Source organism: Phascolarctos cinereus, unplaced genomic scaffold, assembly GCF_003287225.1.
Source record: "Phascolarctos cinereus isolate Bilbo 61053 unplaced genomic scaffold, phaCin_HiC Scaffold_4;HRSCAF=312, whole genome shotgun sequence".
NCBI lineage: Eukaryota > Metazoa > Chordata > Mammalia > Diprotodontia > Phascolarctidae > Phascolarctos > Phascolarctos cinereus.
In genome coordinates this window covers 137,829,800-137,857,458 of record NW_027555847.1, presented here as the reverse complement: position 1 = coordinate 137,857,458, position 27,659 = coordinate 137,829,800, and the positions used below count along the sequence as shown (strand labels likewise).

The 27,659-nt window shown below is 38.2% G+C and overlaps 1 protein-coding gene across 4 annotated transcripts in view; it reads left to right on the top strand.

Annotated features, from left to right (window-relative positions):
- Nucleotides 1–26,639, top strand: part of SLX4 (SLX4 structure-specific endonuclease subunit) — a 45,815-nt gene extending 19,176 nt beyond the window's left edge. For 3 of the 4 annotated variants that reach the window (XM_020995454.2, XM_020995456.2, XM_020995451.2), the window contains exons 10-15: nucleotides 772–927; nucleotides 11,818–11,987; nucleotides 13,557–16,024; nucleotides 21,558–21,660; nucleotides 22,815–23,285; nucleotides 24,388–26,639. In XM_020995454.2, the coding sequence (XP_020851113.1) occupies nucleotides 772–927; nucleotides 11,818–11,987; nucleotides 13,557–16,024; nucleotides 21,558–21,660; nucleotides 22,815–23,285; nucleotides 24,388–24,730 (3,711 nt within the window). In that variant the 3' untranslated portion in view covers nucleotides 24,731–26,639. The remainder of the gene's footprint in view (nucleotides 1–771; nucleotides 928–11,817; nucleotides 11,988–13,556; nucleotides 16,025–21,557; nucleotides 21,661–22,814; nucleotides 23,286–24,387) is intronic. The other variant, XM_020995457.2, reaches the window with a different exon arrangement.
- Nucleotides 26,640–27,659: the final 1,020 nt, after the last annotated feature.

Sequence of the window (27,659 nt, the reverse complement as noted above, 5' to 3'; positions counted from 1 at the left end):
AGTTGCTTTGTGTGCATGGTAAAATGAGCTTACTAAGTTGGTTTACATCTATTCTCTTGATGCTACTTAAAGAATAGATATTCTTAACCTGTTTTGTATCGTGGATGCCACCTCAGAATAATGTTTTTAAATGCATGAAATAGAATATATAAGATTTTACAGAGGAAACCAAATATATTGAAATATAGTTATAAAAAATAATTTTTTTTTAAAAGTTCACAGACCTCAGATTAAGAATCTTTGCTGCAGAAGATCAGTTCTCTTCATCTACAGCTAGAACTATGATAGCTTTTGCCCTAAGTCAGTAGAAGGCCAACAAGTATTGTTTCTGTCCTGCCACCTAAAATATGACCAAAACCATTTGTACTAATGTCTAATGTACTAATGTCACTAATCCACATAATTGGCTTCTTCATGAAGTACTTGCTTTGTGGATTTTTATGGGAATGACTTCATGACGCTGGCTTAAAGAGCCAAGGAATGGTTGTCATTGGTGTGTATTTTCTTTCCGTTTTGGTCAGCAGGGCCACCAATTCATCTGTGAATACCTTCCAGTTTTCCTTAACTGAAATAGCCAGCATATCTATCCTCCGAAGTGTTTCTCCTAAATAATTAGATTTGAAATTCATTAGATGTGAAGCTTCCATTTGTCATAATGGATATCATGCTACTATCATGTTGTAGTGAGACTGGTTGGAATAGATTAGCCACTTTGTTAAAGAAGTGAATTATGGTAGAAAATAGGTGTTTTCCTTCCTTTCATTTTTTCAGCTGTCACTTAGTTTGCTATCTGCTGATTTTGGTGCAATGGTCAACAACCCCCACCTGAGTGATGTGCAGTTTCAGATGGACTCTGGAGATGTGCTGTATGCTCACATGTTTGTGCTTTATGCACGATGCCCGCGTCTCATTCAGATTGTAAGTATGGTAAGAGATTAAAGGCTATTTTTTTTTTAATATAACTGCTTTCTCTTCATTGTATATTCTTCTTACTCTTCATCTTTTTTCTCTTTTTTCTATCTTTTGTCCCTTATCTCCCTTTCCCATCACACTATCCTTAACCTCTATCCCAAACATTTTTTCTCTTTACTTTCATGTTCTTTACATTTTGACCTTTTAAAAAAATTTCCTTTTTTATTATGAACTTATTAAATATCAACAAATATGAAAGGGAATTGTGGGAAGACGGGGACTTGCTAGTACATATAAGAGCCCAGGTCCTCTGCAAACACTCCAGTGAGAATTAGAAGTGCATCACTCTAAAAATCACAAAGAAATATGAAGACTCACCTATAGTCTTCCCCACCCTGCTTAGGAATCCACAGGGGGACTCCTGGAGTCCTATGGAGACCCTGGGATAAACAGTGGAAACCAGGAGCTTGGTGGAAAGTAGAGCCCCAGGAGACGCTGCCTAGGGCCACTTAGCACTAGCAGGCTGAGCCTGACAGTGACTCTAGCTCAGCCTGAACTATTCCTAAAGCCCATAACAGAAAGTAGATCCAGGGAGTCCCAGGCAGGATCTATTGTGGCACTGATTACCCAAGCCTAGCTTTGGGAGAATGACCACAGATAATATTCAGCGCAAGTAGGCACTTGTAGAAGAAGCTTAGTAAAAGAATAGTCCCTAAGCATAAGCACAGAGAGGAAAATGCCAACCAGAGCCTAAAGCAGGGGGAGGTCCTGGTGTCTGGTGACAAGAGGATGCCCTGAGGCAGAGCCCAGCACTGAAGGAACCCCAAAATCCCTTGAAGGATGGGGTTCCTCTAGGCTTCCATAATCAGGACCAGGAAAGCTCTGCCATGCCATTCATTTGAGGAGGTTGACACAAGTGCAGGTCCCTCACCCAAGATACTAAGACAGATGAGTTGAACAAACCAAGAAAACTGCTGAATGCCGTAAGGAAATGCCTTAGTTTGAGAGACACTGAAGGGGTAAACCTGGGAAAGAATCCTGCAACAAGTCCAGGGAAAGCCTTGAATAAAAAAAAACATGCTGGCCAAAGAAACTGTAGGAGTATCTAGAAGAAATAAAATCATAAGATACAGAATAGTATAGCCAGGGAGGAAAAAAATAGGAAAGCCGACACAGTAGAACAGATGGTGGAAAATCTCATTCAAGAACTGAATAGTCATAAAATTAGGACGGGAGATACAGAACACATCAGGTCAATGAGGCAATAGGAAATATTGAAACAAAGTCAAAAGATTAGGGGGGTGGCAAGAAGAAAATGTAAGAATTGATATCTTTTTTTATATATATTTTGATTTATCAATTTATTTTGATTTATCAACAATCACTTCCATATGCTTTTGAGTTTAAAATTTTTCTCCTCCTTCCTCCCCACCACCTCCCCAAGACGGTGCACAATCTGATATAGGCTATACATTTACATTCCTATTAAACATATTTTCACATTAGTGAAGTTGTAAGTAAAAATTAAAACCAATAGGAGGAACCATCAGAAAGAAGAAACAAAACTCAACAGAAGAGAAAAAAAAGGATAGCGATTCAACTTTCACAGTTTATGATTACTGTCTGTGTCTTTTTCTCCTCCCTGTTTATGCTTTTCTTTCTCCTCTCTCCCTTCCCCCCCAGTACTTTGCTTTTGACCACAGCCTCCTTCAGTCTCTCTTCCCTTCTATTATCCCCTCCCCTCTTCCCTTGCCCCACTGCTTCTTCCCTCCCTTCCATCCCCCTCCCTTTTCTTTCCCCTTTTCCCTCCTACTGCCCATAGGGCAAGTTAGATTTCCATACCTAACTGATTATGTTATTCCCTTCTTGAGCCAAATCTGATGAGAGCAAGGTTCAAACAATGCTCACCCCCCTCCCTTCTTTCCCTCTGCTGTAATAGGATTTTCTGTCTTTTCCTATAATGTAATTTACCCTTGTCTGCCTCTTCCTTTCTCAGTATATTTTCTAAGATCAGACTAAGCCACTTACTTGGATCTATTTAACCCACTTGATTATATATTTTTTTTATCATTACATCAAAGTCAACTAATATCCACCCCTTTATGTATACTCCTTTAACATGGTGTAATAACAATACAGTTCTCAAGAGTTGCAAGTGTCATCTTCCCTTGTAGGGATGTAAACAGTCTGCCCTTATTAACAACATTTTGTATCTTTCTGTCCCATTTACCTTTTTATGTCTTTCTTGAATCTTGTACTTGAAGATCAAATTTTTTGTTGAGCTCTGGTCTTTTTATGAGGAAGGTTTGGAAGTTCCCTATTTTGTTGAATATCCATCTCCTCCCTTGAAAAATCATGCTCATTTTTGCAGGGTAGTTGATCCTTGGCTGCAATCCAAGCTCCTTTGCCTTATGGAATATCATGTTCCACCCTGTGGTCTTTTAATGTAGAAGCTGCAAGGTCCTGTGTAATCCTGACTGTGGTTCCATGATATTTAAATTGTTTCTTTCTGGCTGCTTGCAGCACCTTCTCTTTCACCTGGTAATTTTGGAATTTTGCTATTATATTTCTTGGCATTGTCAATTTGGGATCTCTTTCAGGTGGTGGTGTATTCTTTCTATGGTTATTTTCCTTCTGGTTCTAGGACTTCAGGGCAGTTTTCCTTTATGATTTCCTGAAAGATACTGTCCAGGCTCTTTTTTTCATCATGATTTTCAGGTAGTCCAATGATTTTTAAATTGTCTCTCCTGGATTGATTTTCCAGGTTGGTTGTTTTACCATGAGGTATTTTATGTTTTCATCCATTTTTTCATTTTTTTTTCTGTTTGACTGATTCTTGCTCTCTCATAGAGTCATTAGTTTCCATTTGTCCAATTCTAGTTTTTAACAGATTGTTTTCTTCTGTTAGTTTTTGTACTTCCTTCTTCAATTGGCCAATTGTATTTTTAAGGGATTTGTTTTCTTTGGTGTACTTTTTTTCCAGTTTGCCAATTGTGCTTTTTAGGGACTTGTTTTCTTCAGTGTACTTTTTTTCCAATTGGCCAATTGTATTTTTTAAGGACTCTTCTACCTCTCTCATTAGACTTTTAAAATCCTTCTTGAGCTCTTCTAAGAAGGCTTTTTGGGCTTCAGACCAGTTCATATTCCCTTTTGATGTTGCAGATGTGGGTTTGTTGACAATGTTGTCCTCTTCAGAATTTCTGTCTTGATCTTCACTCTTCTCATAATATGAATCTATGGTACTTTCTTTTTACTCATGGTTCTTCTTTATTCCCTGGCCTTTAAAGAGATTGAGCTCTCCTGCTGGGGAACAGAGGGCACTGACCCAAGCTTCTTGTGTTGGGAGCCTAGGTCTTGGTCACTGGCTTTGTGTGCTGGGGCCTCTTATGTTGGCAATTGGAGGCTGTAGGTTTGGCAGCTTACCTCGTTGGGCTGGAATCAGCAAGGCTGGAACTTTCAGGCAATTCTAGGTTGCCTGCTTTTCCTTTCCTTTAGCTTTCTTCAGCTCCTTTTAGATGGTGCTGCAGGGTGTTTATCTGCCTGGGGCCCCTTGCAGTGCTGTCTCCCTTGTTTCTGCTAATGCACTGGAGATTCCTTTGCAGTAGAGTGCTGAGGCACCTGGTGGTTTTCTGAGCTGGTTTCCACCAGTTCCCCCTGCCCTCACTGAGGCACTTGGAGGTCCAGGTGTTGGTGTTTGCCTGCTCTACCACCTGGGCTTCAGTATCTCTTCCTGGTGACAGTGGAGGTTCTGACAGCTTACCTGGTGTTGGGTGGAATCAGCAAGGCTGGGACTTTAGGAAGACTTAGGTTGTTTCTTCAGCTCCTTTCAGATGAATGCTGCAGGGTGCTTATCTCCTGGGGCCTTTGTAGTGCTGCTTCCCTTATTTTTTCTGAGGCACTGGGAGACCCGTTTGCTGGGCTGCTGCACTGCTGCTCCCTGTCTTTCTTCTAGTTCAGCTGTTCCAAGGTTTTTTTCCTGGGGTGATACCTTCTGGGTTTTCAGAGGTTGATAGGGGAGGGTGAGAGTGACTACCTTTTTACTCTGCCATCTTGGCTCCCGGAAGCAGAAGTCTCCAGAATTGATATCTCAAAAACACAACTGACCTAAAAAACAGGTCAAAGAGAGATAATCTAAGAATGATCAGATTCTTTGAAAAACTTCATATTGTAAAGTCTAGATGCTATATTTCAGGAAATTATACATGAAAACTGCCCAGAACTCTTAGAACTAAAGACAAAATAAAACTAGAAGGAATACACTGTTTGTCTCTAGGAACAAATCCCACAAGGAAAACTCCCAGGAATATTTTAACCAAAATCCAGAGCTTCTAGATCAAAGAAAAATACTCTAATCAGTCAAAAGGAATGAATCCAAGTACCATAGAGATACAGTAAGCATCACATAAGACTCACCTGCTGCCAGCTTAAAGAGAGGGCAGAACTTGTAATAAGATAATTCCAAAAGGTAAAGGATATAGGCTTGCAACCAAGAATAACCTGTCCTGGATAACTAAATGTAATCATACAGGAGGAAATTGGATCTTTAACGTAACAGAGGATTTCTAAGCAGTCCTTATGAAAAAAGCCAGAACTGAATAGACATTTCAAAGTGGAAACACAGGTTCCAACAGAAACATAGCCGGGTACACATATTTGTTTAATTAAAAGGAACTATATAGGAATGAATTTTTTACATTTTAATAAGGGGATAAGAAACAAATGTCTTCTCAAAACCCTAATATTTATAAGTGTCGTTGAGAAAGTAAAAATGACAAGAGGGTCATTTTGTTCTGTTTTAATGGTTTTAGGAAAAGACAAAAATGGGAGGAGGAAGGAACTATACTGAGGAAAAAAGAAGGAACAAAGGAAGTGAAATCACTATTGCCTTAATACAAGTTCATAAGATAAAGAGTATGTTGCCCTGAAGGAAAGGGTAGGGGGGACAAACATCCATGAACTTCACTTTCATCTGAATTAGATAAAGGAAGATTGAATACAGTTACATATACAAACTCAGATTTTGGTATAAGAACACATGAAACTAGGGGCAGCTAGGTGGCCCAGTGGATAGAACACTGGCACTGAAGTCAGGAGGACCTGAGTTCAAATCTGACCTCAGACTAAACGCTTGACACTTACTAGCTGTGTGACCCTAGGCAAGTCACTTAACCCCAATTGCCTTAAAAAAAATACATGAAACTCAAATGGGAAATAGTAGGGGACAGGGATAAGAGAAGGAGAGAAGGGTCTAAGAGGGAGGGAAGGATAGGAAAGAGAATAGAAACAAAACAAATGAATGTTGGAAGGAGCATTGTGAAGAGATACAGTTCTTTACCGTCTTATTTTTAAAGTGGAAAATGGGAACAAAGAGAAGAAAAAGTATGAGAGAAAAGGATGAGGGAAATACACAATTAACAATCAAGCATGAATGTGAATGAGATATTTAGAGATGACCTCATCCATAAAATGGAAAAGGATAGTAGAATGTCTTAGAAAACAAAATCCAACAATATGTTTTTTGCAAGAAATATGCTCAGAACAGAATTTTACATAGAATTAAAATGAGTTGGAGCAAAATCTGCAATGCTTTTAGCTCACCTAAAAGCAGGGGTAGCAAATGTGATTTCAGATGGAACTGGAATAAATATAGAAAAGTAAAAAAGATTAGTATTGAAATTACCTTATACTAAAAGGCACCATAGATAATTAATGTCAGTACTTAATATATATGCAACTAATAGCATAACATCTAAAAGGGAAAGTGAATTAGGAGGAGAAATATAGTAAAACTAATAGCAGTAGATTTAATGCGCCATCCCTTTCAGACCTAGATAATTAAGTACCTGAATAGAGCTTTAGAAAAATTAGAAATGATAGCTCTCTGGTGATTAGTAAAAGGGAATAGAATTTACATACCTTTTAGCTATACATGACTTCTTTTAAAATTGACGATGTATTGGAATGTAAAGACCTCACCAAAAATGCGAAAGACAGAAATATTTATCACATCATTTACTATCACAGTGTGATAAAAATTATATTCAATAAAGGATCCTTAAAGAAATAATTAAAAAGTAACTGGAGACTAAATAACATAATTCTGAAGAATTGATGAGGCAAAGAACAAATTTTGGAAAAAGTAGAAAATTTAAACAAAGCAAATGACAGTAATGAGGCATACCAAAACTTATGAGATGCAGCTAATGCAATTCAGAGAGGAAATGTTATATTGTTAAACACTTTCATAAACAAATGAGAGAAAACAAATTGATCAATTGGGCATGCAATTAGAAAACACTTGAACAGATCAGAAATCTCCAACTAACAAAGTAAAAAAATCTGAAAATAAAAGATAAAAAGACCATTGAATGATAAATAAAAATAGGAGCTGAAGTTTTATTGGGGGCGGGGGAGGAGAATAAAATAAACAGCAAGTTTGACTTTTTTAAATAGAAAGGAAAGCCATATTGTTTATATCAGAAATGAAAAAAGAGAATTTATAATAATGGAAAGGAAATAAAGGAAATTGTTAGAAACAATTTTGCCTAGTTATGTGCTAACAAAACTGGTAACTTAAAGGAAATAGATGAAAACCTAACAAAAACATAAAATACCCACATTAGCAAAAGAAATAGACTATATAATTCAATATCAGAAAATGAAATTGAACAAATAATAAATGAGCATTCAAAGAACATTGATTCAAAAAGCAAAAATTGATGTAAAAAATAAAAATATTTGGAAGTAGGTTTATAACAACATATTAGAAAGGTTATACACTGTGACCAGGTTGAGTTTCAAGATTGGTTTGACATAAGAGAAAATATAAATATAATAAACTTTGTTAATAGAAATTATATAAATCATATTAGATGCTAAAAACTTTTGATAAAATAAAACACTCATTTCTATTAAAAACTAGAAATCATAGGAACAAGTAGACTTTTCCTTAACTATATGTAGTAAGTACTATCCAAATCTAAGTGCAAACATGTTGTGGGAAAAAGTTCTTTCCAATAAAATCAGAGGTAAAACAATGATACTGTTTATCACTTCTGATTAATGTAGTGCTAGAAATGCTAGCTATAGCGATAAGAAAAAGAATTTAAGGAATAAACATTCACAAAGAAGAAACAAAATTATTGCTTTTCTGAGATATGATAGTGGCCTTAGAGAGCCCTAGGAAATCATCTAAAAAATAATTGAAACAATAACTAGTAAAGTTGTGGGATACAAGATAAATCTCCATAAATCACCAGCATTTCTGTTACAAGCAAAATTTAGCAAGAAGAGAAATAACTACAGAGGCTATAAAATATTGGGAATGGACCTTCCAAGATTCACCTAGGAACTATATGAATCCAACTGTAAAATACTTGTAGAAATAAAGACAGCCCTAAATAATTGGAGAAGTATTCAACTGCTCATGGGTAGGTCAAGTCAATATAATAAAATTGATAGTACTGTTTTACTTAGTGCTATACTGATCAAAGGAATATTTCATAGAGCTAGAAAAAATAATAGTGAAATTCATATAGAGGAATAAAAGATCAAGAATTTCATGGGTAATAAAAAGTAAGAAGGAACATGGGTCTAACAACTGTAGTACCGAGCAGTAATCATTAAAAGTATTTGGTACATGTTTTTTAAAAAGGGAGGTCAATCAATGGAACAAGTTAGGTCACCAATATGCTGAGCAAACAAATACAGTAGCCTGATGTTTGATAAACACAGAGACCTCAGTTACTTGGGGAAGGACTGCTAAGAAAAGTGGACAACAGTCTGGCAGAAATTAAGTTTGGCTCCACACCACACCATATACTAAGATAAGTTCAGAATGGATGCCTTACCTAGATATAAAAAAAGTTACACATAAATTAGAGGAGCAAGGAAGAAATTACCCTTTAGATCTATGGATGAGGAAGAGTTCATTACTGAACAACTGATAGAGTATCTCACAAGATAAAATCAACAATTTTGATTGTATAAAATTGAAAAGTTTTTGCACAAACAAATCTAATATAGTTAGAAAGAAAACAACTAGGAAAAAAGATCTTTGCAGCAAGTTTCACCTATAAAGGTCTCATATCCAAGATATATAAGGAACTGATTCAGATTTATAAGTCTTAGAACCATCTCCCAAAAGGTAAAGGGATGTGAGCAGGGAATTTTCAAAGGAAGAAATTCAGGTTAGCAACAACCGTATGAATAAATGCTCTAAATCAATAATAATTAGAGAAATTAAAATTAAAGCAATTTTGAGGTTCTGTCTCATACCCATCAGAAAGGCAAAAATGACCAAAAAAGGAAAATTATAAATATTGGTGAGGCTGTGGGAAAACAGGTACACTAGTATACTTTTGGTGAATCTGTGAATTGGTGCAACCATTCTGGAAAGCAGTTTGGAACTATGCCAAAAAAGTATCGTGCCTACACTTTGACCCTATTATACTTATACCTGAAGAAACAGGAAACGGATCTATATGGTTTTTCTTGCCTTTTCAGTGTGTAGGGGAGGAGGAAGGGAGAGAATTTGGAACTGAAAATGAAATAAAATTTTATACGAAAATATTTATAGTGGCTTTTTTTTGTTGTAGCCAAAAATTGGCATTCAGAGGATGCCCTATTAGGGAATGACGGAACAAATTATAGAATATGAATGTGATAAAATATTACTGTGCCATAAGAAGTGGCAAAATGAACAATTTCATAGGAAGTTTGGAAAACTTTTATGAACTCGTGCAGAGGGAGTTGAACTGTATCAGAACTATTTATATAGAGATAATGACCTTATGGAGAAAAATAACTTTGAAATACTTTGGAACTCTGATTGAAATTATAAGCCACAAGTTCAAAAGAGTGAAGATGCAATAGGTCATTCATCTCCTACCAGAACGGTAATAACTTAAAATTAAAAAAAAAAAAAGACATGTTTTTTGATCTAGCCAATATGGAAAATTTTTTTTTAAATTATATGTGTCTGTGTATTTTTAAGTTTCTCCCCCCCCATCTCAATAGGGGGTGAATAGAGGGAGAGATAGATTAATAAAAGATTAATTTTTTTAATGAGATAAAAATGTTTTGTACACATGAACTTTTCCCTATACAAAATCAGTAAACAGCAAGCATTTTTTTTGTTGTTCTTAAGGAGCTCATAGTTTAATAGAGGAGACAATATGCAAACAACTATTTACAAACAAGATATGTGCAACTGCCAAAACAATCTTTCTTTTGGAAAATATACTTTATTTTCACATGTTTTTTAAAAAAAATTTAAATTCCCAATTCCCTCCCTCCCTGTAGCCCCTTCCCCTCCTGTTGAGAAAGCAAGCAATTTGATATCATTCATAATGTGAAGTCATGCAAAATACATTTCCATGTTAGTCATGTTGCAGAAAAACAAGAAAAGTAAAGTAAGTGAAAAAAGTATGCGTCAGTTGAAATTCGAAGTTCATCAGTTTTTTCTAGAGATGGATATTATTTTTCATCATGAGTCCTTTGGAATTATGTAAGATCATTGTCTTAGAGTAGCTAAGTCTTTCACAGTTGATTATCATTAAAACATTGTTCTTGCTGTGTGTAGTGTTCTTTTGGTTCTGCTCACTTCGCTTATTATCCGTTCGTATGAGTCTTCCCAGGTTTTTCTGAAACTGTCTTGCTCATCATATAGCATGAGTATTTTATCACATTCATATACTCCAATATCTTAAACAGTTCCCCAGCTGATAGGCATCCCCTCAATTTCCAATTATTTGTCACCACAAAAAGAGCTGCTATAAACATTTTTCTGTGTATAGGTCCTTTTCTCTTTTCTTTGATCTCTTTGGGACCCAGGAGTGGTATTGCTGGGTGAAAGAGTATGCACGTGCCCTTTGGGCATAGTTTCAAATTGTTCTGCAGAATGGTTAGACCAGTTCCCAACTCCAGCATACCCTCTAGTATTTATCATTTTCTTTTTCTGTCATATTAGCCACTCTGATAGGTGTGAAGTGGTACCTCAGTTGTTTTATTTTGCATTTCTCTAGCCTGTAGTTATTTAGAACATTTTTTCATATGACTATTGATAGCTTTGATTTCTTCTTCTGAAAGTTGCTACAACAAGCATTTTTTTTAAAGAATGAAAAAAGAGTACTGCATGTGAAACTATAGATCTCTACTATGTATAGCTTAGGTTTTGTGGGGGGGGTAATATTTCAGATTTTATGTGTTAATTCCAACAGTGCCCTGGTTTTCTTTGTTGTCTTCTGAACTTCCTTTTGCTCTCTCCTGTTTGTTTTTTAAACAATTCATTAGTATTCTTTTCTTCATCTTTTAAGTATCACTATCAGTATCCTTCTACTTCTTTTTTTTTTTTTCCTGAAATGCTGTAATGCTTACTCTTCAGTGGAAAAGAATGGAACAAAGAGGAAAAGTTTGATAGGAGGGCAAGGGAAGCCATTAGAGTAGGACTAAGGGATCTTAGAGTTATCGATCTTTCCCAGAAATGTTTCTTTTCCCCATAATATAATTCTAGCATTTAAGTTTTTATGTATTTGTGAGAGGAAAAGTAGGTTTGAGTAACTGAAGAACTTGACCTTAGGAATTCTGCTCTTCTGACATTGGACTGACAAGGAATTTTATCTCGATGTAGCAAAATCCTAGGAACTGACTTTACCCCCCATCACAGCAAATTGCAGAGTTCTTCATGGATTGAAGGCATAGGGATATTGGATGGTTAGCAAAAGAAAATAAGACTAAGCTAAGACCCTAGAGATTTGACTGGCACAATAAATTACCTATCACTTTCCTTAGTGATTTATGAGACTAGTTCTAGTATCCATGTGGCCAATATCCAATGTGTCTCCTTCTCTAGTTAGGCCTTTATTGATAAGGAACTTTAAAAAATTTGTTTTCTTTCCTTCTCAGGTACACAATGAAGGTTTTTTTGTAGTGGAAGATGAGAGTTTGAGAACACGAAGAGTCCTTTTGAATGAAGTGAGCACAGAGACAGCTCACATGTTTCTACAGTACCTGTACACAGCCGATACTAACATTCCTTCCCATATGCTCACGGACTTGCAGTCACTAGCCATCAGGTCGCTATGCTGCTTTTTGCTTACTTAACAACAATTGAAACTAACTTTCCAAAGTGTATTAGATTTTATAATGCATACTGAGCATTGTCATACATTGGAGAGTTAATGTGGTGTTGTGGAAATAGCGCTAGATTCAGAGGTAGGAGATACCGGGGTTTAAATCCTGACTCTGCCGCTTTGGAGCTCTGGAAGTATGGGCAAGTTACTCCACCTTTCTTAGCCTCAGGTTACTCATCTGTAAATGGGGATTATATCCATGGGCCCTACCTGACTGCATTCTTGAGAAGGTCACATGACAGAAAGTGTGACTTTTAAGTATTCTCTTAGGACTCCTGAAGCAACTAGGTGACTCAGTAGGTAGAGGGTGACCCTTAGAGAGTCACTTAACCTTTGTTTGCTTCAGTTTCCTCATCTGTAAAATAGGAATAATAATATCTACCTTGTAGAATTTTTGTCAAGATCAAATTAGTTTTTTTGTCATTCAGTGGTTGCAGTCATGTCCAACTCTTCATGACCTCAGTTGAGGTTTTCTTGGCAAAGGTACTGGAGTGGTTTACTATTTCCTTCTCCAGCTCATTTTACAAATGAGGAAACTGAGGCAAACAGGGTTAAGTGACTTGCCCATATTAACATAGCTAATAAGTGTCTGAGGCCAGATTTGAACTCAGGTCTTCCTGACTCCAGGACCATTGCTGTGTTCACTACAGCACCTAGCTGCCTCCCTCAGGTAAGATAGTATTTATAAAAAGTACTTAGCATAGACACTATATAAATGTTTATTCCTTTCCTCCATTCCTCCTTCCTTTCCCCTCCATTATCTTTTCTTTCTATTAATATTAATTATCATTATTAGCCAGAAATTTATCACCAATGATGACTTTGCAGGAGTCGAATACCTAAGATGGAATTTGCTAGTTACTTATAGTAACATGTCCTCTTATGTGTCTCAGGCCAAAGTTTAAGGCTGCGACAGGTATCTGGCAGGGCCGTGTAGCTTTCAGCTTCCTGTTCAGAGTAAAATATAAATTATAGTCTGTATTACATCTACCTTGTTAAGGGTATCCTTCTTGAGAAATCTAGGGGCAGTTTGGCCTGCATAGTTTTGAATGCTGTAAGTATTAATCTATATTCTTTAAACCACATAAGGGCAGTAGGTGGTGCAGTTGATAGAGCATTGGCCCTGGAATCCGGAGGACCTGAGTTCAAATCCTACCTCAGACACTTGCCACTTCCTAGCTGTGTGACCCAAGTCACTTAACCCTGATCACCTCGAAGAAAAACAAATAAATAAATAAATGAACCACCTAGCTTTGAGACACTTTGAGCAATTAGTTATGAGCCTTTTATTAGAACCTCCTAATGACCAGGCAGACTTCAGGAGAAGAGTGTCCTTGTCATAGAAGGATGGAGGAAAGCACAAAAATATGGTATTTTTGATTTTGATTATTCCCACTTCAGCCTTCCTTTCTCCTCATGTATGAATTCCAGTTCTGGCTCTGACATCCTTGAATGAGAGAAACATGGCTTCTGTGAAAGGAAGATTGATGCTTTTTCATTTCATTTCTGCAGGTTTGGAGTGAAGGAACTTGTTGATCTATGTGAAAGTGGCCTAGAGGCTACTGATATTAAATCAGAAGATGATATATTTTTGGTGGGGAAAGAAGAAGAGGATTGTGAAAATAGAGCAGAAAATTTCCAAGAATTATTGAGGTCAATGTGGGTGGATGAAGATAAGGAATCAGAGCTTTTACGTAAGTTAGAAGACCAGGAAGAAGATGACAGAGAGAAAGTAAATGAAGAGGAAATGGAAGAAATTTATGAGTTTGCTGCTACTCAGCGAAAGATGCTCCAAGGGAAGTGTCAGACAAAGGAAGATTCAGTAGCTGGCCAGCCAGGGGAGGAAATTCCAGTATTTGAATGTCTACCAACAAATGTCAAATTTAAAAAACAGATGGATAATACATATAAAATAGACTCTTCTGAGCAAGTGAAAGGTCAAGAGCCAAGTGTAAGGAGCAATATATATATTAAACACTTCACTCCTGTGCCGTGCCAGGAAAAGATTCCAGATGATGAAAGTGGTGCAGAGTCTCCTGAAAAAGATTGTTCACCAAAGTCAGCTAAAGCTGGTGCTCACTCTAGTACTTCTGATCTTTTGGTAGAAGGCAAAGGAGATAGTCTAAGAGAAAAACTAACATTTCTAGATTCACTTCATGATTTTGATCTTGATAAGAGCTGTGATCGGCTTTTTTCAGTGACTGAAGAAGAGTATTGTGAGCCTTCCCAAATAAACTGCAATCCAAAGAAACAAAACGGGACTCTCCTGGGGAAAGAAGTTTCTAGTTCACCTGTTCTTTGCCAAACACCTCCATTGCAGCCAGACTTCCCTCTGTCACACAACCACTGTCAAAGTCCTTCCAATTCACAAATCTTTTCTCAGTGTAGACATGATTCATCCCCATTATCTCCTCAATTAAAAAGGAAATTTTCCAACATAGTCTCTCCTTCAATTTTAGCAGAAAAGCAAAAGAAAAACAATGATATACACACTTTGTATGAAGACCCAGCCTGCAAGGACAGCAATGAGTGTAGTTATGTTGCAAACCATAAAAAAACAGCAGCCCTGATTTCTCCAGTTAAACCTCCATCCATTGACCTAACTCAACCAAAATCTTGCCAAAGGCTGTCCCAGTCGAATATCAGGTCTCAGAATTCTCCATCACAAATGAACAAAGATGATGATATTATCCTTTTGTTGGATTCAGATGAAGAAATAGAGCTAGAACAGACCAAAATGAAACCAGTTTCTGACAGTGCCTGTGGAGAAAGAAAAACACCAAGAGCTCTTGCAGGTAAAGATGAGGAAGTGAAGAATAGTCCCAAATCATCCAAACCTTTTCTGATTATTGATATTGATAGTGACCAAAGGTGTTCTCAAAGCCCGATAGCCACAGAAGTTGGGGTACGTAGAGATAGGGGTACAGATGTTCTGACTGAGATGCAGTCACACAGAAAGGGCAATAACTGTTTGGATGAAGAACTGGATTTTGGACTGATTTCCAAACATGACAACAGCAGAGAGGAAAGCAGTAGCACAGATACTTCATGGCTGGTTCCAGCCACTCCCCTTACTAACAGAAGCCGTGATTGCTCATCCCAGATGCGAGTCACAAGCATCATTGCTAGGCCATGTGTTTCCAGTTTACAGGATAAAGTTTTACAGTGCAAGACTAAAGTACTAATAGAAAATAAAAATACTAACGAAATAACAAATGAAGTATTTATGAATGTGCCCCAGATATCATCTCATCTGGTACCCATTCCTGCAGAAACCAAATCACTCTCAGAAACCTCAGTCAGCGAGAGATGCTCTTACAGAAGCCCTGCCATTCAACATTCAAAGGTTAATAAGAACCTTTCCATGGTAGTCCCAATTCAGCTTTCACCTGAGCATGCTGACTTCACTAAACAGCCTCTGGAAGGCCCATCATCACACTCAAGGCTTTCTTCTGCTGATGACAAACCTGTGCTGATCCAAAATGTGTGTAGTGAAGTGGTAGAAGTTGTGGATAGCGAGGAAGAGCAAGATCTTGATCCCTGCCCTCTGAGTAGCAGCTTACTGCTGAACAGTGACCCCCCAATTCCAGTTGATGACGACTACTGGAATATTGAACCTCTCTCACCAATTCCAATTGATAACTTGAACTTAGAGAGGACTGGCCACCTAAGTACTAGTAGTCCAAACAATAAAGTATGTGAAACTATGAATAACAGGGAGAGAAACTCCCCTACAACCCCGAGTAGAACGGGCAGTGCTCCTGTTTATGGAAGTCCTATTGACAAAAGAAGATCTTTACACTGTAATGAAAAGAGATCCTTACGTACAAGCTCGCCTGGAAACAGTAATCTAAGCTGTTTGAATTCAGCTCTGTGGGATGATTGGGATGGAGAGCAAAAGTCTACAGAAATTCTTCCTTTGGCTAGAAGATTGTCAAATGAAAAAGTAACTCAAGAATTAGAAGTGTTAAAGTCTCCAAGTAAGTAACCTTTGAGAATTATATTTGTAATTTAAATACTAGAATGAATGTTGTAATGCTTCAGAACTCACTTGCCTTTGAGCTCATCTTTGGACCTCACAGCAATCTCAGGAAGAGTTGGGGCAGGATAGAGTTGCTGCTGTATATCTCCTACTTTGTAGGCCATTTGTTTGGCTCCCTGTGGCATCATACAAACCATAAAACTAGAAGAAGCCTAATTTCTTGGTAGGAAATGGACAAAAACAATCCTAAGTGAACAAAGGCATAATAATAGAAGCAATGGAGATATTGTTAGGAAATCAAGTCTAATTGCTGCCCTGATAAAGAGTTTAGACTTTATTTAAAAGTCAGTAGGGAGCCAGTCTTTAAGCAAAGAAGTGACATTATCAGAGCTGTACTGTAGGAAAATTAACCTTCTGCCAAGTATAAAGTGGATTGGCAGGGGAAAAGGAAGACGGATTAGGAAAGGTTTGTGTTTTTATGGTTTTTTTGCAATAGTCCAACTTGGGCTCCTGGCCGTATGAAAAGAAGAGCTGGACGTAAGATGTTACAAATGCAGAATTGATAGGACTTAGTGACTGGATGTAAGTAAATGAGAGTGAGGAATGAAAACTAAGTCAATATTTCAAGCCTAGGTGACTGCCATTAATGAGTAATGGGGGAAAACTTCCCTGATGCACTAGAAAGAATAGAAAGATCTATTTGAGAAAGTTTAATATTAAATACTTTCACTGAAGTAAAAAGAGATTCTTCACCTGAAGGCTCATGAAGAGTTGGGTTGGGGATGGGACCTGGAGAGAGATGATAACTGTTTTGGACATCCATTTCAATTCAGTAAATATTAATAAGAACCTATCACGTACAAACCATTGTGTTAGACACTGGAGTATAAATGAAAAATAATGTAGTCTTTGCCCTCAAGAAACTTACCTTTTTTTTTAAAAGTATTTCGTATAATCTAATAGAAAATAACACCTGCACAAATATGATTCTATGACTATAGGGTCATTGATTGAGAACTTAAAGGAACCTCAGAAATCAACTAGTCAATTAATAAATTAAACACCTACTATGTGCCAGGCACTGTGCTAAGCATTGTACTAGGATATAAAAAGAGGACAGAGATAGTCCCTGACCTCATTGAGCTTGCAATCCAAAGGAGACAACATGCAAACAAATATATACAAAGCAAGATTTATACAGGATAAATAGGAAATAATTAAAAGAAGAAAAGCACTGGATTTAAGAGGGGTTAGAAAAGGCTTCTTGTAGAAGGTAGGCCCTCTAATTCCAGAGACTGTGGTCTTTCCATTGTACCATGCTGCTTCCCTGGGTAGGCAGGAGACTTTGGTATGGTTTATAAGCCATTGACTTTCTGACTTCTAGATTAACTTTTCCACCATATTTTTTACTCTTTTCCCCTAGGCTCATCCTTGCATTGAAGTCACTGAGTTGTAATAATCAGCACAAATCTTCACATAATTTTTCTACTTCCTTATTCTCTACAACAGGCACTTCTGTAAGCTACAATTATTTTCCTGGTGCTCTTTTTGCAATTGCTTATTGTATGAGTAATACAATATGAGATGTCACAGCATCCCATGAAATGATCTTCCTTATTACCTTTGGACACAGGATAAAACCAACTTCAGCATCTTTATCTGCATATGCAGGGGAGACCCATAGGCCTTCCTCCCATTTAGCTTCATTTTACTTTCCTTTTGTCTTTTGGTTTCATTAGTATTTGGAGTGTTAACCCAGACTCCTCATCTTAGTGTGACGGAGCTGAAACCCAAAGAGGTGAGATGAGTGGGCCAAGATCACAATGGGAGTATCACTATTGGAATCTGAACCAAAGTGCATCATGCTGCCTCCTGATGTGTATTAAGTGCAAAGGAGCAGTCCAGATTGCTGAGAAGTTTGGAAAGAGAGATTGCCTTCAGCTGAGGCCTCAGGGGAAGCTTCATGGAACAAAGCAATGAAGCATGAGAAAGATTTCAGTGAGCACAGATGTAGAAGAAATTTGTTATAGCCTGACAAATGCATGGTTATAGGAAAGGACAGAATGAGATCAGAGACCAACCTTTAGTCCTAGAATATAGCATATCTAAAGAGAGGAATAGGGCAAAATAAGGCAGGGAAGGTAATTTGGAGACTTTGAATGGTAGATTAAGGAGTTTTAATTTTATCCTATAGGGAATGAGAAGCCTCCTCCCCACCTTTTTTTTTTTTAGGATAGGCAGTATGAAGGGATTAAAAGCACAAATATAGAGATTAGCTAGAGGGGCAGTGTGATTTATTGAAAGGCATGTGGGACTTGGAGGTAGGAGGGACACTGGTTGAAACCTTGCTTCTCTTACTATTTTATTGACCTGGGCAAGTTACCACATGACTCTTGAGCCTTTATTTGCTTATCAGCAAAATGGGGATAATATTCACGCTCTCTACTACAAAGAATAGCTATAGGGAAAGAGTTTTATAACCTCTAAAATGCTATGTAAATGTGTAGATAAAAATAGGGGGCAAAGCTGTCTACTGAGAAGAGAGTTAAGGGATATTGGTGGAGACAGTTCAAAATGGCTACTGCGAAGAAAGTCAGAGGAAGTGAACCAAAGCAATAAAAGGATTGCTATGGAGTGGTGGGTTTAGATAGTGCAGGTTTATAGTAGCCCAAATTAGCTTGGGTTTTTTACTTCTTCCAGCATTATTCAGTGGCTCAAAAGCTAAGAAGAAAGATGGTAAGTGTTACCTCTGGGATGGGAATTAACAGAGTGGGTTCAAGGGTAGAAGACCATGCATTGTCAAAATGACTGCTTCATAGAGACAAAGCACGAACAGGATGAGGTAAATCTAAAACAGGGATAATGGTATGAGAAAATAAGGAATGACCGAGAGACTAGAGTTAGAAGTGGAAATGTAGAATATGGAAATTTGGAAGTAGATCTCAGGGAAGAAGTTGAAACTAGAAATAGAGATTCTTTTAAAAAATAGATTTTTATTGGTATCTTTTATTTTTACATCACCTAGATTTTTCCTACCTCTCTCTTCCTTCCAGAAAGCCATCCATTATAACAAAGAATTTTTTTAAAAGAAGAGGGGAAAAATCAGTAAGACTGCTCAACAAATTAGACATAGTATGCAAAGTTCCATAACCATGGACCATGACCTCTCCAGGGAGATGTCTTCTCACATCTATTCTTTGGAACCAAGCTTGTTCTTTTTTAAAAAAAAATTCTTTTTGGCCAGGCAATCAGGGTTAAGTGACTTACCCAGGGTCACATAGCTATATTCTTTATAATTTTGAAGCTTTCAATTTGGATTGCTCATGGTGGTTGTTATTTCCATTTCCATTGTTGTACTTATCATGTATGTTGCTTTCCTGGTTCGGCTTCCTTCATTTTTTTAAGCCATGTAAGTCTTTCCATGCTTCTCTGTTCACTATATGCATTGTTTCTTAAAGAACAGTAATATTCCATTATGATAATGTGTCGCAATTTGTGTAGCCATTCCCCAATCAATGAGCATTTATTTAGTTTCTAGTCTTTGCTGCCACAAAAAAATATGATAAATCTTTTGGTATATATGGGATCCACTTTCTTTTTGCTAATGGCCTTCTTGGGGTCTATGACTAGCAATACAATTTCTGGGTCAAAAGGTACAGACCTTTTAGTAACTTTATTTCCATAATTCCTAATTGCTTTCCAGAATGGTTGCATCATTTCACAGTCCACCAGTCATGCACTGGTCCCCACAACTCTTTTAACAATGACCATTCCCAGGGCAGCTAGGTGGCGCAGTGGATAGAGCACCGGCCCTGAAGTCAGGAGGACCTGAGTTCAAATCCGGCCTCAGACCAAACACTTGACACTTACTAGCTGTGTGACTGTGAGCAAGTCACTTAAACCCAGTGCCTAAAAAACAAACAAAAAAAAAAACCAATGACTATTCCCTTCTTTTATGATCTTTGCCAATTTGCTGGTTGGGAGGTACAACTTTAGAGTTGTTTGATTTACAGTTCTCTTATAATTATTTGGAACATTCATATAATTGTTAATACATTGCAATTCTTGTTTTGAGAATTGTTTACTCATATCCTTTGATTCCTTCTCTGTAGGTGAATGAATTTTGGTCTCATATTTCTATTGTCTGTATCTTGGAGAAATGTAGATTTGATTACCATCTCCATAATGGGCTAGTTGAAGTTGTGGATGTGAGATGATGAAGAGTGCGTAGAGAGAAAGGAAGCTCGTAGACAGAACTTTGTGGAATGCTTATGTTTAGTGGATAGCAAAAGGGAGGAATAGGAAGAGAGAGAAAAAGTGGAGAGAGGACCCCCCCTCCCTGATATAGTATAGTGTTATAGAAGCCACGGAAGGAAATGTTTTCAGTAATAATGTCACATGTATATAGCATATTGAGTTTACATGTGATACTGCAAGTATCATTATCCCCATTTTACAGATGAGAAAACCAAAGTTCAGAGAGATTAAGTAACAGTGGTCAATAAGCGAGCAAATATTGGAGCTGGAACAGGATCCTGGCTCTCCTCACTCCAAGCCCAACACTCTCCACTCAACCATGTTGCTGATAGTGTCAAGCTCTATAGAGGGGACAATCAAGCTGTCTACCAACAAGCTTTTGTTAAGCGTCTTCTATGTGCCAGATTCTGTGTTAAGTCTTGGGGCTACAGAGAAAAATGAAACTTTCTGCCCTTGAGGAACTTGGATGAGAACTGAGGAAAAGACCTTTGGGTTTGTTGATTGGGTCACTGGTGTCCTTTGAGATACAGGTTTCAATAATACCATTTTACAGTATTAATTGTATGGTTTCCTTTGTGCTGTGTAAACTGCATGTTGAAAATAGAGATGTGTAAGTTTTAGTACTGGAAAGGGCCTTAGAGGTCATCTAGTCCAAGCCCTTGATTTTACAGATGAGAAAATTAAGACCCAGAGAGATTAAGTGACTTATACAGAGTCACACAAATAATGGGTGGCAGAGCCAAGTTTAGAACCTAGGTCATCTGACTCCAAATTCATTGCTCTTTCTGCTGGAGTGGAACTTTCATAAGACTGCCCCTCCAAAAATGTGTGTGGAGTGATTGCAGTAAATCATAATCTGTCTTAAAAGTTCCTTCTGATTGTTCTATTGTCTCCTTAATACAATAAATCCTGACTGGTTTTGAGAGATCCCAGCATTTGTCAGTAATTTTAAGGAGGGTGTTGTAAGTGTGTCAGATCAATATTATATGTACATGATGCACATAGGGTGTACCTTGTAATGCTTTTTAGAAGAGAGAGTGGTGGTGTAACATAATTAAGCATTGATAGGTTGTCATAATTCCAAAGAGGTTGGAAATGACTACTTTAATATAATCAAATGATGGTTGCATTGTCTTCAATATAAAGAAAGCTAAGGAAACGGAGCTTAGAAACTCATGTCAATGAAATAAAAGATGCCAGGTAGTACCACCACATCAAGTACCCCTTATCCCAACCACTTTACTAATGTTTGTATTTGTTTTATTCTCCCACAGAAGCTGCTGATCAGAAGACTAATAGGCCCCCCAAAGTTCCCATAACTCCAATGCCAAGTTATTCTATCATGGAAACACCAGAACTGAAGAAAGAATTGAATAGGTTGGTGTTTCCATTTTACTTGTTTGCTCATGATTAGGGTTAAGCACGATACCTTGGATTCTTCTCTGAAAAGTTCATCATGTTCCTTCTAGTCTTAGAGGAATCTTCTTTGTGGATAGACTCAGACTTCTGACTCTTAAGAGGCTCTGCTGAAGACTTGAGGCCTCTTGTACCATCCCCAACAGAGCTCCTGATTTCTTTAATGCTAGGGTAGTCCCACAGACTTATCTCAGATTTTGCCTGCAATTCCTGAAGTCAGAAGGTCTAGCCCACTTTCCGTGAGAGTAAAAAAGAATCACCACGAGCATGGGGAATTTCAAGTCTGTGGAAGGGGACCTATTGTAAGAGCCCTTAGATCACGCCTTCATTTTACATAGCAAATCTATCACATCAAAATGGCTACCCATTCTATCTTACAGACATATTTATAATGTCAATTTTAATGATTTATTTATTTTAATTAAAAATTCCTTAGTTTATTGTAGTTATTGCCTCAGAAGTGAAAGATAACGTGCTTCTGTTTCACGAGTGTGACTAGCACATTCTTTTTTTAGCAAGCTTTCCTTTGGTTAATATTTTCATAGAATAAAAATTTTTAGCTGAATCCAAGTTTTTAGAATCTTAGAATAATAGAATTTTGGTGAATTGACTTGTCAGAGTCATACTTGGTAACTGAAAAGATCCTTTGTCTACATATTCAAATAGGTGTTGTTCTCATTCAAAGTAGTCACTTTGGTGTTCTACACATTTATTTCAGTAGTGCCACTAGTGCTCCAAACTCTGTTGGAATTCCTTTTCAAGATTTGGAACACTTGAAACTCAATCCTATTTCTATCCTATTTCTAACCCTAGGCTTTTTTTTTTCTAAGCCTGACTCTCCAATCCTTATTCATCAGACTTAACTTGATGTGTTTTTGATGTTTCCAGAAATCAGGTCCACTCTCAAAAGCTGTGATTTACTGTTATGGCAGTGTGGGGATTGTACTTAGACGCTAACTTTTGACAGTCATAGAATGCAAGCATGTTGGCTTTGCCAACAGCCATTAACATCTGCTAATAATTGTGTCTTGTTTGCTGACAAGTAAGCAAAAGAGTGTAAAGTACATACAAGCGATGTGGTTAATGACTAAAAAATCACCTATTTCCCAATTTAGATTTGGAGTCCGTCCTCTCCCCAAAAGACATATGGTACTGAAGCTGAAGGAGATTTTCCAGTACACCCACCAGATCTTGCCATCTGACTCTGAGGATGAAATCCAGACTTTGCAGACGTCCCCTAGAATGATGGCAGAGCCTTGCTGCCTGACTCAAACAACCTCTCACGTCAAGACTTCAGGAGCAGTGAATGAGTTACCACCAGCTTCCTCCTCTTGTGCCCTGCCCAGTGTGGAGGGTGGTCAGTCAGAAGTTTCAGAGAACTTATCCAACATCAGTCACCGAAAGCTAAAGAATCGCACTAAAGCCCAAGGCAGAAGGAAGCAGGCACGTAAAGCCACCCTAACACTAACACAACGACCAGCTGAAGATGTGCACTCAGGCCCTGCTGGTGATGATCAGCTCTCAATGTCTCAGAAATCCATCACTTCTTCTACAGATGAAAGTGAAGACTCCTTTGGTTCTCAAAGGTAACAGATGAAGATCAGGTTTGGTGGTGGGATCCTTACTGCAATGAGCTGAACAGCCCAAGGGTAGGAATGACTAAGTGCAGTTTTTTGTCTGATACACTCAAAGTCCCTGACTTGCTTTCTAAATTCGAAGGTGCCTGAAACCTGAAGAGATTTTGAGTAGTTGGTAACTCACATAAGCAGAATTTTGGTCCTAGGAATCAAGAATACCAGGTCCTTGTGCAGCATTTCTCAAACTTTTTGGTATCAGGACCCCTTTATGCTCTCAAAAATTATTGAGGACTGCTCAAAGAACCTTTGTTTATATGGGTCATTTCAATCAATATTTATTGTATTAGAAATTAAAATAACTTTGTTATTATTATGAAAATAGTTTTGACCTCACCAACTTTTTGAAAGGATCTTGAGGAGCTCCAGGAATCCCAAGACCTCACTTTGAAAACCACTCCCATTATGTATTGACAAAGCTACCTGCAGATGTCTTGCATTTTTCTTTCTTAACCTGACCCATCTCACCTTCTGGGTGTCAGCTGATTTAATTGCTAGAATATCAAAGGCCTCCTAGGTTGTGATGAGGCCCATCACATGGCTGTGCCCAGTCAAGTAGCATCCGTGATCATTAGTCCTTTGTGATTGGAAGTGACCCTAATCAAGATTTTGTTAGTTAATATGAAACCCACATAATGAGGCTAAAAGATGGATAGACTGGGGAATACAGAATAAGCCAGTGAATCCCAGACTCTTGGAGCTGATTTTAGAGGTCCTCCAGTCCAGATGAGGAAGCTGACACCTACAGATCAAGTGACTTGCTCATGGTCACTTGGCAGTGAGTGGCAGAGCTGGAACTTGAATCCAGGTCCCTTGGCCTGCGTTCATCCCATTGTGCCATGCTGCTTTGCGTTATGGAAAAGTAGTAGTTTACAGAGCCCTTTAGACCGCTGAGGATGAAATACTGTGGAGGTGTTGGCACATCAGCCGCCAGCGAGGACTGCCACCTGGGATAAGTCTGCCATGAGTTTCTCTGCCATTTGCTGCCTCTTATTGTCTCTGATGGGCTTGGAGGGAGAACTCTTCCCTTAGATTTGTCTTTTTTTCTTTTCAGTTCTGTTTCCAGCGAGTTTGAAACAGTCTTTGAATCCGAAGGGGAAGAAGAGGAGGAGATCACTGCTTCTCAAGCTGCTGCCCAGGATGCCGACAAAGAGGAGGCAGCAAGACGCTACATCCGGTCCCATCCGGCCCTTTACCAGAAGATTCTCCTTTACCAGCCCTTTGAGCTTGCTGACTTGCAGGCAGAGCTGAGGCAGAATGGCATTAAGTTTGCCATGGGAAAGCTATTAGACTTTCTGGATGCTCACTGCATTACTTTCACCACAGCTGGAGCCAGAAAGGAAAAGTTAAAGAAGAAACTGCCGCCAGGTGGCAAAAAAAGGGGAAGATGCTATTGATAGGGGCTTCGCCTTTCACTTCTGCATTTACCCATCACCAGCCTGGAGGTCTTGTAACCCTCAGGATCTGAGTCTCTTGTCAGAGCTGGCTTGGGGAGTTGCTCATCTGCCCACAGACAGTCAAACAGCAGGAAAAGCCAGACATCCCACTGTATTTCTATATTGCCGTGGCTCAAGGTTGTTTCGTTTGTGTGAAATTTCTCTAAAAGCTATCTGACCTGAATTTTCAGCTCACTTGGAGACTTACCTAAAAAAGTGCAGACCAGAAAGTTACATTCAGCATTTTACCACAGGCAAGCGGAAGTACTGCACACTTGGCTTCTGGGTTTATCTCTAACAGATATTTTACTTGAATCCAAGAAGAGCCTTTTATTATTTCCCATGTGTTGTAAGCAGCCATGGGACAAGTCAGAGGTAGTCACAGAAGTGAGGAGATTGGGACACCCCCCTTTCCTGTAGTGTCCAGCCTTTATCTCTGTGTACGTGTCTCCCCTGTCACCCTCCATGCAGAAAGGAGGACTGAAATCTTTGGTCACAGGAAGCCACGTGTTTGAAGCCTTCCTCCCAAATTGACTCTTCCTCTAATGTAGTACTTAGCACCTTCTCTTCTCACTTGTATTTTTCAAAGAAAGGACATTTTTGATGTTAGCTGCCTTGACTATCTGTCTTCCAGGATGTTTGCCTTGTCTCTAGAGGTCTCCTTTTTTTTTTTTAAGCTTTCAAATATTTCCTTCACTGTTTTGGATAGACTGTCATAAGTATTTCCTCTATAGAAAAGAAAGTTTGCACAGTATGTTTTTATGACTGAGAAATGGATTTGCTGAAGATGTCTTCAAAATGGTGAAAGCTTAGAAAAGCAACCCAGATGTTGAAATTCAGTTCTTTATATTGTGTCCCATGCTTAAAAAAAAAAAAGGAAAGATAAAGAAATAAAAGGAAAAAATAAGGAGCCAGTGCAAGGCCCAGGATGATCTGTTGCTTCTCTTGGGTTTCCTCCTTTTCTTTTCCTTCCAACTCTTACCTTTTGGGTTCTTTGCCGTCCTCTTTTACTGAAAACTCTTCTCATTTTGCTGTAACTTTGTCTTTAGCACTACTGTTTTTACCCAGTTCTCTCTCTTCTTAATCTTCTATCTCATTCCTACATTCAAATTTTGCCTCTAACTTCTGGGCACTTTCTTCGTTTAGGAATGGAATTGCCAGAGGTTCAGGTTTAAGGCTTTAGTCAGCAAAATCAACCTGTGTGTTCAGACCTAGGCCTTGTCCCTTTCCATCTTAGGCTTCGGTTCTATCCACAATGTTATGTAATGATTTGCGCTGATCTTAAGAGTTTTATCCCTTCTCATGATGAAGAGAATTATCCTTTTCTTCTTGTGTTTTAGCAACTTTTTGTCCCCAGTTCCTTATTCTTTCCATTCCTGAAGGTCATTCTTGTGTACAAGTGCATTGTTGCTCATATCCTAAAAGAGTTCTTTCTTCTATCTTCTTCCTTCATTGTCCTTCCTTCTTCTTCCATTGTGGGTCATGCCTCAGGTCATCCATATTCTCAGTGGAGGTATCCTGTTTCTCATGCATTTCCTTGGCAGCTATCATTGGAATTGGTTTGGGATGCCTCCATGCACTGCCTTTCCCCAAGTCACATGGTTGTGCACGTGAGGGCTCCACGTTAATGGCAGACGGACAGTGCTGAGCAGCTGGCCGTTGATGACTTCGTGGAGTCAACCCTTGTAAGAGACCAAATGTTAGGGTTTTTTATGAGCTATGGAACAGTGGGGCAAAAATGTAGTAAAGTAGATTGGAAAAGAAGGAAAGATTTGAAGCCCGTGATCAGTATTAATGTTTTTGTCTATTTTGTAAATAGCACAATTTGAATTTTATGTGATAATGCAATTAAAAAAATGCTTCAAGAGAATTGTTCAGATGTTGAGCTTCTCACAAACTTATGGCTTTTCTGCCTTCTATAGGAGGCTGTTCTGTAACTTTCCTTCCTACTTTTATAATCCCTTTGGCCTCCCACCTGTTGAAAAGCAGTATGCATTCCTCATCACAAGTGTAGCTATCATCACTATTTTATATGTAAAGGAGGAAGCTGGGACTTAAACGAGTTAAGAAGACTTACCAGGACAACAGATGTTGGAGCCAGGACTTAAACTGGGTTTTCCCAACTCCAACTCCAGTGCTTTTTCCCCTACACGAGACACCTCACCACATTTCCAGGCCTTCCCATTAGGGAAGACCTTAAACCACCATTCCTAGAGTCGCAGAGACTATACAGCTGAACATCATAATTTAACGTGTGCATGTCAATTCTGTTATTTAGAAAAGACATCTTTTCCCTTTTGGAGCTCCCTTTCATAGTGACATGAATACTTCAGAGTGGAACTGTAACATAGACTTAATATATTAGGGGACAGTGACCGGACTTACACAGGAAACTCCAAATGAGGATACTACCAGGTAGGATGACACCTTCTCTGTAACTTAGAATATTAGAGAATTACTAGAACATTTGAAAGTTAAGTGACTTGCCCAGGGTCACACAGTCAGCAGATGTCAGAGGTGGTGTAGTAGACAGAGTCTTCAAGTCCAGGAAGCCTTGGATTCAAGTCCTACTTCTAATATGGTACTTTCCTATAACTTAAAGGATTTTTTAAAAAACAAAATGTTTTTTTTTTAAGTTATTCAACCTCTCATTTTTAGATTAAGAAAATCAGGGAATATTATCAAGGAAGGAATGGTATACTATAAAGAAGTGGTTTATGCTGAGAGAACTGCACTTTGCAAAGCTAAGACCCATATGAGTGTGTGTATACCCACACACACACACACACACACACACACACACACACATACACACAGAGGCAGGGTTTTAGAGAAGCAGATTTTAGCACATTATAAGGAAAAACTTAAAATTCAGAATTGCCTCAGGAGA